This window comes from Chrysochloris asiatica, unplaced genomic scaffold (genome assembly GCF_000296735.1).
Source record: "Chrysochloris asiatica unplaced genomic scaffold, ChrAsi1.0 scaffold00050, whole genome shotgun sequence".
NCBI lineage: Eukaryota > Metazoa > Chordata > Mammalia > Afrosoricida > Chrysochloridae > Chrysochloris > Chrysochloris asiatica.
In genome coordinates this window covers 620,413-633,531 of record NW_006408568.1, presented here as the reverse complement: position 1 = coordinate 633,531, position 13,119 = coordinate 620,413, and the positions used below count along the sequence as shown (strand labels likewise).

Below are 13,119 nucleotides of genomic sequence, written 5' to 3'. Positions count from 1 at the left end.
GGCGGGGGAGGCGGCGCGATTAGGGAGGGGGCGAGCGAACGCGGGATCGGTATTTGCTCCCGGGGCCGGCGGGCGATCGGGGCCAGGTGGGGAGGAAAAGGGAGATGGGGGCCGCCCTCCAAGGGGGTCGAAGCCGCCGCCGCCACCGTCGCGGCGGCGACTGAAGCCGAGAAGAGCAGAGGGGGGCGGGGAGCGGCCGCCGCCGCCCCCCGGAAGCGCCGGAGCCCCAAATCCCGCCCGGAGCCAGCCAGCCGTCCGGAGCTACAACCAGGTAAGCTGTGTGCCGCCGGGGCCTCCAGCCGGCCGCGTTCTAGCCCACGACTCCCCACCCCCACCCCTCCCATCTCCCCCTCCCGTTGCCTACGCCTCCATTTGTTATTTTCGCGATCCGGTCCCCCTACTGCGGGCACTGCTTGGCCTGAGGTTGGGGGCTCAGGGGGTGGGGTCGGCCCCGAGGAGGGATGGGGGCCTAGGCACTCTTGAGGATCGGGAAGGTGGGGAGAGATGGGAGGGACTCTGGAAGAGGACTGTTGGGGCAAGAAGGGTAGCCAGGACCCCGGGACTAGAAGAGGCGGAACGCGGATCTGGGGACGTGGGGGTGTTGGGTGAGGAAAAACGGGGAATGCCGATGAGGGGAATTGGAGAGATGGCAGCGAGGTGGGGCTTGAGGACTCCAGGAAAAGCCTCATAGGCCTCGAGTCTGGGTTTAAGGGCCAGGGTTTGGGGTGTTAGGAATAGAAGGGAAGTGGGAAATGGGGAAGGGGTGTGGTAGGTGAAATGAGGGATTGTGGCTGATGAGGAAGGGAAACAGAACCTGGGGAAACTGGTTACGAAAGGGGCAAGGAAAGGTCCCTGTTTCAGAAGAACCAGGGATTTTGAGGGGTGGGAGTGAGGTGATGCCTTTGTGATACCTTTTTCTTTCCTTTACTGCAGGTCATCTCAGACCCTGTTTTCTCAATCCTAGACATAGTTACTTTTGGGAGAGGGACGTTGGTGCCCTGTATTGTGGGTCCCCCTAACACTGTGAAAGACCAGAGCATTGAAGGGAGAAAAGGTTTCAGAGATGGTGGAGAGAAGAAAGAATTGGGCAGCTTTACAGGCACTCCCAGCAAGTTGTGACCCCACCCTCAAATCCCCAGAGCACCGGCTGCCCCTCTAGGTGTGGTCTATGTATAGGGGGGCCTTCATTACTTCATTACTGCCTTGAGCTTTAAGATCTCCCTTTGTGCCAGGTGGACCCCTGGGATGGTCTCTTGGGGTGGGGGGGTTGCCATTTTGTTGCTATGGTAATGGTCCAGTGGGATGTCCAATAGGTGGGGGTTCAGAATCTTGATTGGACCTCAGTGTGTAGTTATGTCCTTGGGGTACAGCAGGGCCCCCATTCTTAGCTCTTGCCTGGGTTCTGTATGATGTTTTTTATACTGCTGGTGGATAGGAGGTTCCCCAGAGGATGCACCCCTTTCCTTCCAGCAGTCTCTTGGAACAGGTAGACATGTTTTACCTGCAGGTCATATACACTTACTCCAAGTCCTATCCCTCCTCCTAGGCCTGGTGGGTGGTTGAAAATGCTCAGAAGTTGTATCATCTTTCTGGTCTCTGGCTTGCTTATTATTAAGGACTTTTTACACAGGCATTTTTGTTGTTGTTTTTGTTCCCCGTTCTCTGTACTGAAGTCCTTCCATTTTCTTAAACTTTAATTTCTCTTTGAGTCTCCCTTACCAAGGAGTATCATTTTACCTCTTTCCCAGAGCATCTGACTTGGGGACCCTTTCCCTCAGCTAACCTTCAAACATCTACTTCCCTGACCTTGCAGGAATGACCAGGTTCTCCCAAGTGAGGGTGGCCCAGGAGAGAGGGCTGTGCACAGCCTGGTGCAGTAGAATGGAAACTAAGAGACCTGGGTCTAGTCTTGGTTGTGCCTCTGTGACCTTGGGCAAGTCACTTTCTTTGCTCTTCAGCTTCAGGTAATAGAGAGGATTTTAGACTTGCTGATCTCTGAGGCCCCTCTTTCAAGCCTGGATTCTAAAGTGGTTTAAGCCAGTGCATTGCTGTTATCTGCTGGTCTGGGCTGCGTTGTTATCTAAAAGACACTTTGGACTGGTTTGCCAGTCAGTCAGGTCTGGAATGAAGAGGGTTGGGCCAGTGATCCTGAAATTCACCCTGTAAGTCCCTCCCACAAAGCCTTGTGACTAGATTGTATTTCTTCTGATATCCTTTCCATACCAAAATAACAACAAAAAAAATAACAACACACCAAACCAGTTGTCATCAAGTTGATTGTTTTTTTCTGAGATAGAAAATCATCAGGTCTTTCTTCCAGGGCACCTCTGGGAAGACTCAACCACTAATCTTTCTGTATCAGCCAAGCATTTGAACCATTTGAACCCCCCTGGGCTCCTAGTCTTTTCATTTTCCTATTCATATTGATTCTTTTCCTATTGCTCACATCCCCTTTCCAGTTTCCCAATCTAGTGTATCATTTTCCCTTAGCAGTAAGGTAATCAAGGTGAATGTGTTTAGTGTGTTGCCAGACACATAGTGGGTGCTCTATAAATATTAGTTATAGTGACTCATTGCTAGAGCAAGGAGTATAGCTCAACTGGTTGGTCTAGAATATGCCCCAGGTTCAAAACCATGCATATAATCCAGTTCCAGTCCCTCCCTTCATCCCTGGAATTACCTCCCTCCCTTTTTAAGATTGCTTTTCTCCTTCAATGCTACTTTTTGCTAATTTTAACAGATTTCTGCTAATTTTTAAAAAGTTGAGCTGAGGGGAAGGACACACTGGTTGCTGTTTTTCAGGGACATTTCCTGTATTTCTGTGATCTTTTGAATACCTTGACTGATTAGATGAACAGGTTCTGTGATAGGAGGAGAGATGGGTAGCCAGCTCTAGAGGGAATGGCAAAGATCACAACCAATCATAAATATTCATCTTTGTTGTGCTTTTGTTTAAATTGTTTTTCCCTTTTGTTATATTGGATTTTATCCTTTGCATTTGGGGGGTTGACAGTGTTTTAAAACCAATCTGCACAAGAACAAAAAATGTGGCAGTAGTTGTAGTTGATGAGGAAAAAAAAAAGATGATTCAACTAAGTAGAACACCATTTGAAAGTTAAATAGGCCTGGGACTTTGTACCAGCTATTTTGTGACTCTAGGTAAATTGTCATAAATTTTTCTGCAAAGGTTAAGCTCACCCTTCCCTACTGGCATCAGAAAGATTGGAAATGAATGAGAAATACTCCTTGGGAAACGATGCTGTAGAATGTGCAGATGCCATTTACCTAGCCAGGCTTCCTAACTTAGAATGATTGGGTAAGCTTACTTGCTTCTCACTGTGGCTAGCAGCACTTAATTCAAGAAGACATATTGAAATTAGTGGGTTTAAAGGTCAATAACCAGAAAAAACCACCTGTAGATACATGCATTTTTGTTGTTAAGTGCTTTTGAGCCAATTCCGACTTAGAGTGACCCTGTCTAGGGTTTCTGAGGAGCAGCTGGTGACATGCATAGGAAGGGGCAAAAAGTCAGAAAATGTCGTTGCTTTTAAAGATTTTATAATCTGTAATACAGAGAGCTATGACTCAGAAGGAATTACAAATAAGTGCAAATGAAAATAGTGGGCTTCACAAACACTCGCATACAAAAAATATTGTGTAATTTAGAGATACCTAGGTTTGGTCTTGAGATTGGTAGGACTGTACTCCTTTGTGTTGTAGGATGGGGCATTCTTTCCCCATCTACTCTGTTTTGTTTGTTTTTAAATTCTTTTCAGATCTCTGGGACTGATCTAGGCCTTCTGAGAATTCTCCCCACCAGTTTCTGAAGCGAGTACATCCAAATATAGAAGAGTGAGCAGGGGCTTTGAAGTTAGATGTGGGCTTGAATCTGGCTCTGTCACATATTACCTTTGTGAAGTTGGGCAAGTCACAATCACATTTCTCTGAGCCTTAGTTTTCTCATCAACATAATGGGAATAATAATGAGAGTACTTGCTTTTCAGAGTTGATTGGACATATTAAATGAAATTGTGTATGTCAAGGACTTAAATAAAGAAGGTACTAGTAAATTATTACTCCATATTCATTTCTTTATGCTCCTTTGTAAAGCTCTGTGGCGTTTGCGTGCATACCAATATTCTATAGAGATCGTCAAGGGTAAAATATGTAATCTTCTGGATTGGGGCTCATAGGTAGGTCTTGAGTTTTCTGCTTTCCCCAGAGATAAAAGATTCTTTTGTGAGTAGCTTCTCTCTCCTTCACTTGTAGATGAGCTGAGGTTGCCCATGGCGCCTGTACCTCTCTCTGCCCAAAGGCCAAAGGCTGCTTACTCAGTCCTCTGGCAGAAACAGACTCTTATCACCCAATTTTGAGACTCTGGTGGTCTGTTTCTACAGGCTTCACTAAAAGATCCTGCAAGTTCCAGATACTTACACTAGAACTTTGGAGATCCTGCTTCTTACTTCCCCAGGCCTCAGTGGTGGGGAACTTGGGGTGAAGCAGAGAAGTTTCTGTATTCAGCTGCCCAGGCAGAGGAGAATGGGGTCTCCACAGCCTGAAGAATGAAGACGCGACAGAATAAAGACTCAGTAAGTAACAGCTAAAAGTGAGAGACATGGAAGGTTAAGGGAAAGGAAGTGGTAAAACCTGGAAAGGAAAAATATAAAGGCATATCATAAAGTTAGGCTTGATATAAAAAAAATAACTTGTCTTCTTCCTCAGATGTCAATGAGGAGTGGACGGAAGAAAGAGGCCCCTGGGCCCCGGGAAGAACTGAGATCGAGGGGCCGGGCCTCTCCTGGAGGGGTCAGCACGTCCAGCAGTGATGGCAAAGCCGAGAAGTCTAGGCAGACAGCCAAGGTATTCTGTCTTTAGGTTCTCTCACAGGAGGCCTGGCGGGCACTGGGGCTGAGAGTGTATGTGTATGTTATGGGGGCACTTCCTGTTTGGCAGATGTTAGCTGTGGAGTCTCGGGAGACTCAAGGTCTAAGACAAAACTTTTCTCTGATAGAAGGCCCGAGTAGAGGAAGCCTCTACTCCAAAGGTCAGCAAGCAGAGCCGGAGTGAGGAGATGTCAGAGAGTGAAAGTGAGGAGACCAGTGCACCAAAAAAGACTAAAACGGAGGTGAGATGCCTTTGCAGCCATCCTGATCCATTACCTGGGCATTCTTTCTCTCCTCTAAACTTCTCTCACTCACTATTCCTACATCTATCTCACCTGGGTTTTAAGAGAGTACCCACATCCTAGTAGTTTAACAAATTAGCCTTGTTAGACATATATACACTGATGTTGTTTAGGGTGTTGGTCAGTAGGTGACCAGGCAGGGTCATGGGGGACTAGAAGAGTTTAAGGGATTTAGCCCTTTTTGCCTTAAGGAGCTCAGGTAGCATAGTGGTTATGAGTTGGGCTGCTAATCTCAAGGTAAGCAGTTTGAAACTACCAGCAGTTCCGCAGGAGAAAGATGAGACTTTCTGCTCCTGTAAAGATTTACAGCTCCGGAAACGCTGTGTAGGGTCGCTATGAGTCGAAACCGACTCCACAGCGCACAACACCAATCATTCCTTTTTGCCATAGATCCTGGTATTTCACATAGGACTGGGAAGGAGGTTCATGATGAGAAGTCTTAATAGAAGAAACAAGTAAACCATAAGGAAAATGCAGAATGTACCTTTTTTTAAGAGCTGAGGGTTTTTGAGATGATCCATTAAAGGGATAAATGTGAAGAGGAGGGCAGATATGAGATGGGAAAGATAGGGATGGTCCAACTATGAAAGGGGAGAAGGTACTGAGATGGACACTTGAGGATGAATAGGCTTTTTTTAATAAGGAAGGAAATCAGGTTGGCTGTTAAAGAGCAGTGGAGAATGTAGGGAGAGTGGGGGAATTCCCAGATGGCGAGGTGGGCTTGAACAAGAGTGTTCATCACATCACAATACACAGAGATGCTCTGAGGGAGAAGTGATTTTGTGCAAGGGAGGCCACAAATCTAGGGAAGCAAGAAAGATGAAAATATGGTCCTCCCTTTCCTATAGCAGGAGCTCCCTCGGCCACAGTCTCCCTCTGATCTGGACAGCTTAGATGGGCGGAGCCTCAATGATGATGGCAGCAGTGACCCTAGGGATATTGACCAGGACAACCGCAGCACTTCCCCCAGCATCTACAGCCCCGGAAGTGTGGAGAATGATTCCGACTCATCTTCTGTCCTGTCTCAGGGCCCAGCCCGACCCTACCACCCACCTCCACTCTTTCCTCCCTCCCCTCCCTCAGCAGATAGCAACCCACGACAGCCAGAGCCTAGCTTTGAACCCCATCCTTCTGTGACTCCCTCTGGATATCATGCTCCCATGGAGTCCCCCACATCTCGAATGTTCCAGGCTCCTCCAGGTGCCCCTCCCCCTCACCCACAGCTCTATCCTTCAGGGGCTGGTGGGGGAGTTTTGTCTGGACCTCCAATGGGTTCCAAGGGGGGAGGGACTGCCTCTTCGGTAGGAGCCTCCAGTGGGGGTAAGCAGCATCCCCCACCCACTACCCCCATTTCAATCTCAAGCTCTGGGGCTAGTGGTGCTCCCCCAACAAAGCCACCTACCACTCCAGTGGGTGGTGGGAACCTACCCCCTGCTCCACCACCAGCCACCTTCCCCCATGTGACACCAAATCTGCCTCCCCCACCTGCCCTGAGACCCCTCAACAATGCATCGGCCTCTCCTCCTGGCCTAGGGGCTCAGCCACTACCTGGGCATCTGCCCTCTCCCCATGCCATGGGACAGGGTATGGGTGGACTTCCCCCTGGTCCAGAGAAGGGGCCAACCTTGGCCCCCTCTCCCCACCCTTTGCCCCCTACTTCCTCCTCTTCTGGCCCAGCCCCCCCTATGAGGTATCCTTACTCGTCTTCTAATAGCTCTGCAGCAGCCTCCTCTGCCAGTTCTTCGTCTGCATCCCAGTACCCAGCTTCCCAGGCATTGCCCAGTTATCCTCACTCCTTCCCACCCCCAACAAGTCTCTCTGTCTCTAATCAGCCACCCAAATATACTCAACCTTCCCTCCCATCCCAGGCTGTGTGGAGCCAGGGTCCCCCACCACCTCCTCCTTATGGCCGCCTCTTAGCTGCCAACAACAATGCCCATCCAGGTCCCTTCCCTCCTTCCACTGGGGGCCAATCCACTGCCCACCCAGCAACCCCAACACACCACCATCACCACCAGCAGCAGCAACAACAGCAACATCATGGAAGCTCTGGGCCCCCTCCACCTGGAGCATATCCCCACTCTCTGGAGGGCAGTAGTTCTCACCATGCGCACCCTTATGCCATGTCGCCCTCTCTGGGGTCTCTGAGGCCCTACCCACCAGGACCAGCACACTTGCCTCCGCCTCACAGCCAGGTGTCCTATAGCCAAGCGGGTCCCAATGGCCCCCCAGCTTCTTCTGCCTCTTCTAACTCCTCTTCCTCCTCCCAAGGGTCCTACCCATGTTCACACCCTTCTCCTTCCCAGGGCCCCCAAGGGGCCCCCTACCCTTTCCCACCCGTGCCTCCAGTCACCACCTCCTCAGCTACCCTTTCCACTGTCATTGCTACCGTGGCCTCCTCACCAGCAAGCTACAAAACGGCCTCCCCACCAGGGCCCCCACCATATGGAAAGAGAGCCCCATCCCCTGGGGCCTACAAGACAGCCACCCCACCAGGATATAAGCCGGGGTCACCGCCCTCATTCCGAACAGGGACCCCACCTGGCTACCGAGGCGCCTCGCCCCCCGCTGGTCCAGGGACTTTCAAGCCAGGCTCCCCCACTGTGGGGCCCGGGCCACTACCACCAGCGGGGACCTCAAGTCTGTCCTCCCTTCCACCACCGCCTGCGGCCCCTGCTTCAGGGCCACCTTTAAGCGCCACACAGATCAAACAGGAGCCGGCTGAGGAGTATGAACCTCCCGAGAGCCCAGTGCCTCCTGCCCGCAGCCCCTCGCCCCCTCCCAAGGTGGTAGATGTACCCAGCCATGCCAGCCAGTCTGCCAGGTGAGAGGTTTGGGCTGGGTGCAGGCAGGCAGACGGGAATTGAATCCACGGAGTGCTGGCAAGAGGGGGGAGTAGGCACGGGAGGGACCTTGCATTCATATGCTTTTTGGACTGTTTCGTGTTCCTGCGCCCTTGCCTTGCCCTCAAGGCCCTGACATAAATAGTTCAGGGTCTGCGGAAGCTGGTTTGGGACGTCGAGGCAGCATCAGGCTCGAAAGGGTTGGGTCGCCGCGGGGCCGCCCGGGCAGCTCGCAAGGGCTGAGCGCGCGCCGCTTCCGCGCCTGGCAGGTTCAACAAACACCTGGACCGCGGCTTTAATTCGTGCGCGCGCAGCGACCTGTACTTCGTGCCACTGGAGGGCTCCAAGCTGGCCAAGAAGCGGGCCGACCTAGTGGAGAAGGTGCGGCGCGAGGCCGAGCAACGCGCGCGCGAAGAAAAGGAGCGCGAACGCGAGCGCGAACGCGAGAAGGAACGCGAACGTGAGAAGGAGCGCGAGCTCGAGCGCAGCGTGGTGAGTGCGTCACAAAATGCGCCACCCGCCTTCTTTCCCTCCCTCTTGCGCTGAGCCGGGAGGCTAGACGGGTGGGATCATAATAACGCCACCAGTCGACTAGGAGGAATCATTACAGCTCAGGAAATGGAGACTAAAGGGATTCCTATGAAAAGAATCTGCATTCTTTCTTGGGTTGGGGCAGACAAGGTCAGGTGAGGTTATCTACGGGTCACAAGAAGGAATTTAGAAGTTCCAGGTAGCCATAATTACCATGTTGTGAGTTATTTTAGCATTCATTTCTGGGACAAATGGGCAGCTTGGGACCAGAGACCACTTTCTGTTAAGTGATGTCAAATTGGTTCCAACTCAGCCACTCTGTAGAGGTTTCCCAGGAGGGGCTAGTGAGCTTGAACCGCCGACCTTATGGTTCAAACCAACTTTGTAGTCCGGCGCATTAACCCGCGGCGCCACACCAGGACTCCAGGGCCTTTTTCTAGAACTGTTTTTTTACTTCTTATGTGTAAAGAAGAAAATACTTAACCAATAATCTGACTAGCTCATAACACACATTTATTTTGATTTGTTTTCTTTCAGCCTTTTTCCTAGTCATATATTCAGAGGTTTCTTTTTTGCATGTCATATTAAATGGTGCTTAAAACTGCTTTTAAAATCCATTTCCCATTTGTCCCACAGAAGTTGGCTCAGGAGGGCCGTGCTCCAGTGGAGTGCCCATCTTTGGGTCCAGTGCCCCATCGCCCTCCATTTGAGCCTGGCAGTGCTGTGGCTACAGTGCCCCCCTACCTGGGTCCCGACACACCAGCCCTGCGCACCCTCAGTGAATATGCCCGACCCCATGTCATGTCTCCTGGCAATCGCAACCACCCATTCTATGTGCCCCTGGGGGCAGTGGACCCCGGGCTCTTGGGTTACAATGTCCCAGCCTTGTACAGCAGTGACCCAGCTGCCCGGGAGAGGGAGCGGGAAGCCCGTGAGCGAGACCTTCGTGACCGTCTCAAGCCTGGCTTTGAGGTGAAGCCCAGTGAGTTGGAACCCCTACATGGAGTTCCTGGGCCAGGTCTTGATCCCTTTCCTCGACATGGGGGCCTGGCCCTGCAGCCTGGTCCACCTGGCCTGCACCCTTTCCCCTTTCATCCAAGCCTGGGGCCCCTAGAACGAGAACGTCTAGCGCTAGCAGCTGGGCCAGCCCTGCGGCCTGATATGTCTTATGCTGAGCGACTGGCAGCTGAGAGGCAGCATGCAGAAAGGGTGGCAGCCCTGGGCAATGACCCACTGGCCCGGCTGCAGATGCTCAACGTGACCCCCCATCACCACCAGCACTCCCACATCCACTCGCACCTACACTTGCACCAGCAGGATGCCATCCATGCAGGTAAGATTTCCTACTTCCCTGACTTGGCCCTTTGGGGTGTCTTTACCCTTGACAAAGTGACCAGGTTCCTCCATTCCTCAGGCCAAGACTTCCTTCCTCTAGGCTGGCATGAGCCTCTTCAAGCCCCTAGCTTGTCTCCTTCAGCCCTAGCCTAGCTACAGAGCTCATGTGCTCCACACAGCAGCCCTCTCCTTAGGCTAGCAAACCATCCATGATAAGGCTCAAGTCAGAGCTCTGTGAAGAAACACCACCTTTCTACACTTACAGCTCTTTCCCCCACATCCTTCACTTACCTATTTTCTTGTTCCTTCTTTTTTAACTTTTAGATTGTTTCTTGCCATCCTGTCTTCCCCTGCCAGGTGGAGATCTTTCATATTCCTCTCTACTTGTAGATCTGATATAGCTCTTTCTAGATTTAGATCCAGAAAGAGCCTTGCTGCTTTAGTGTTGGATGTGTAGGTGGTAATGGGCTATACTCTCCTTTGACCAAATTTCTTACTGTCCAAAACATTGCCTGGCATAGCCTTTCAGTTGTGTTCATCCTAGGCTTCCTTGTGCCTTCTCCCTCTATAACGTCTCGTTTCCCTGCCTCATTTCCTAAACTTGTGTTTATCCTTTTTCATTTTCTGAGTCTTCCTTTTGCTCTGAGCCCTCTGGTCATTACAGTTTCCTATCTTCTGTCATCCATTTACCCCTATTCCAGTCCCCTGAAAAAGGAGTGTGCTTTAGTCCTGTCCACTCCCCAGGTCCCTAGTTCTTTCCTTCTGCCTCCTATTCCATTCTGGATCTCCCTGTGTTTCACTCTCCATTTATCTTCTTTCACCAGGTTTTCCTTCACTCAGATGGATTGTTTGCCTCCTGGTGACACCTTCCTTTTCTCTGTCCTTCAGCCTCTGCCTCGGTGCATCCTCTCATTGATCCCCTGGCTTCAGGGTCTCACCTTACCCGGATCCCCTACCCAGCTGGGACCCTCCCCAACCCTCTTCTTCCACATCCTCTGCACGAGAACGAAGTTCTTCGTCACCAGCTTTTTGGTAAGGATAAGGGTTGGGGAAGCTCTAATGAGGGAAGGTCAGAAAGACGGCATTGGGATGGTGGGACTGACCTAGTTGGGTTTGGGGAGGGAGGAAGAGCAGCTCAAGAGAGACATAGGCTGCACTATCAAGGTTTGTAACCTGGCTCCACCACTGACACCCTGCAAGACTGGGTGTGTAACCTAAATTCTTAGTCTCAGTTCCCCCCTGGCCTGTAGGAGGTGCTCAGTACCTATCAGCCCTGTGCCCTCTGCCTCTCCTACCCACAGCTGCCCCCTACCGGGACCTGCCAGCCTCCCTCTCTGCCCCGATGTCAGCAGCCCACCAGCTGCAGGCCATGCACGCGCAGTCTGCGGAGCTGCAGCGCCTGGCACTGGAGCAGCAGCAGTGGCTGCATGCCCACCATCCCCTGCACAGCGTGCCGCTCCCTGCACAGGAGGACTACTACAGGTGTGGTGCTGGGGGCGATCCTGGGCCAGGGACCAGGGCCAGCCTGGAATAGGGGGTAGGGGTAGGGTCTGGGAGCTCAGGACTACAGGCTCTGCATCTGTGAGAGGTACCAGGCTATGGGCTTGCTTACCTCATACTCATTCAATCCTGTTCTGACTCCTCTTGCCTTTCCCTATCCTCTTCCCCAAGTCACCTGAAGAAGGAAAGCGACAAGCCTCTGTAAACCTGTGACCAAGAGAGCACCTATGGCCCTGCATCTGGACCTTGGAGGCCCCCCTTCCGGCAGGCCACAAAGATCCCAGGAGAGGAAAACGCTCAGTTCCAGGGCCTTGGCAACTGGACAGTGGGGAGGAGAAAAGGACAGACAGAAGGCCAATGCTGGTGTGGGGAGGTGGTGAGGGTGGGGCAGAAGCGCACAGTATCTCGGACCAGGTTCCTCTTCCTTGTCCCCCTGCTTTCCTCCTCCCTGAAATCCAGCCCTTGGTGGCCATAACCCCCTCCCCTCCCCTGTTGGTGTGATTATTTCATCTGTTAGATGTGGCTGTTTTGCGTAGCATCGTGTGCCGCCCCTGCCCCCCCAATCCCTGTGTGCGCGCCCCCTGCGATGTATGCCCCTTCCCTCTCCCACATTAATAATTTATATATATAAATATCTATATGATGCTCTTTAAAAAACATCCCAACCAAAACCAAACAAACAAAAATATCCTCACAACTCCCCAGGAAGATGGCTGTGACTCGTTCTTTGCGGGATATGGGACTGAGGGTGGGTCCCCGTGTAGGGATGCCTAGAGAAAAAGCTGTGGAACCAGAAATTAGTGGGGAAGTGGAAGGGAGAGGACTTGAGAAAATAACTGAGTATAAAGACCCTGGAGAGTTGCCGGTGTCTTCGAAGTCAGATGGTTACACTGGGGGGTGTGACACACCCACATGGGATCCTGTCATCACCCTGGCTTTCTCAAGACTGGGAAAGTCAAACTGTAGGAGGCCTGGAACTGGTCTGCCTCTGACAGGACCCTCTATGAAACTACCCTGAGCTCCTTTAAACTAAAGGAGTCCTTGGGTCGTTTCAGCCACTCGCACAACTAGGGGCCACGGAGTCCTCTGGGACAAGGGTTTCAGAGTGCTGTATTCGCTTGCACTAGCTTAAACAGTTATGAAGTAAGGGTGGGCGTGGTTTCAAATAGGTCGCTGCCTTTCGGTTTGAGGTGGTGGTGGTGGTTTGAGAAGTGGGTGAGAATTTCAAACACCTGGAAGAGAAGACGACAAAACCTAGGGCGCTGTAGTACCCACTCCTACGAAACAAAGCCTTTTTAGGAAAGTGTTAGAGCTGCGCTTGCTCAGTTTAACGCTGCGAATCACAGTCTGAGTTCTTATAAACGGAAGGGGGTGTGACTGGTTGTTTTTCAGCCAATCAATACCGCGCTCATTTGCATAAACTCGCAACAAACGTTCACAAACTCTTAAAAATTAACTACTTAAATTAGTTCCTTAGAAGATTGCGTTTCTAATTGAAAATTAGTTTGCACCGTTGCTTACATATTAGTAGGGATTCCAAAACTTCCACTCTTTCTTTCACCGTCACCAATAGTGGAGTCCATGGATAGCCCATGTTCTTTACACGCTCGTTTCTCTCGCAGTGTTACAGCTCTTTTAGAATTTGTCTAGTAGGCCTTCTGGTTTTTATCCGGAAAGCCCTCTTCCTATTTGTGTGGTACATAAAAATAGATCTTACTGAGTTAG

General features: G+C 51.3%; 1 protein-coding gene across 2 annotated transcripts; it reads left to right on the top strand.

Annotated features, from left to right (window-relative positions):
* Positions 1-199: 199 nt before the first annotated feature.
* Positions 200-12,102, top strand: ATN1 (atrophin 1). Of its 2 annotated transcripts, XM_006862626.1 has the most exons (10): positions 200-271; positions 4,398-4,589; positions 4,723-4,860; positions 5,012-5,125; positions 6,034-8,009; positions 8,298-8,520; positions 9,196-9,892; positions 10,783-10,926; positions 11,196-11,376; positions 11,566-12,102. In XM_006862626.1, exons 2-10 carry the CDS (start codon positions 4,563-4,565, stop codon positions 11,597-11,599), a joined length of 3,534 nt encoding a protein of 1,177 aa, XP_006862688.1. In that variant the 5' UTR covers positions 200-271; positions 4,398-4,562; the 3' UTR covers positions 11,600-12,102. The 2 variants fall into 2 exon arrangements, with proteins under 2 accessions (XP_006862688.1, XP_006862689.1); XM_006862627.1 differs by lacking the exon at positions 200-271 and having other exon boundaries at positions 4,490-4,589; positions 6,037-8,009; positions 11,566-12,101.
* The last annotated feature ends 1,017 nt before the right edge of the window (positions 12,103-13,119 follow it).

What these genes read in the sequence shown, in the direction of transcription:
- ATN1 (XM_006862626.1), top strand. Translation starts at nt 4,563, where the DNA reads ATGAAGACGCGACAGAATAAAGACTCA. An exon ending in AGTCTAGGCAGACAGCCAAG is followed by an intron (nt 4,861 to 5,011) that starts GTATTCTGTCTT and finishes TTTCTCTGATAG; the next exon opens with AAGGCCCGAGTAGAGGAAGC. An exon ending in GCGAGCTCGAGCGCAGCGTG is followed by an intron (nt 8,521 to 9,195) that starts GTGAGTGCGTCA and finishes TTTGTCCCACAG; the next exon opens with AAGTTGGCTCAGGAGGGCCG.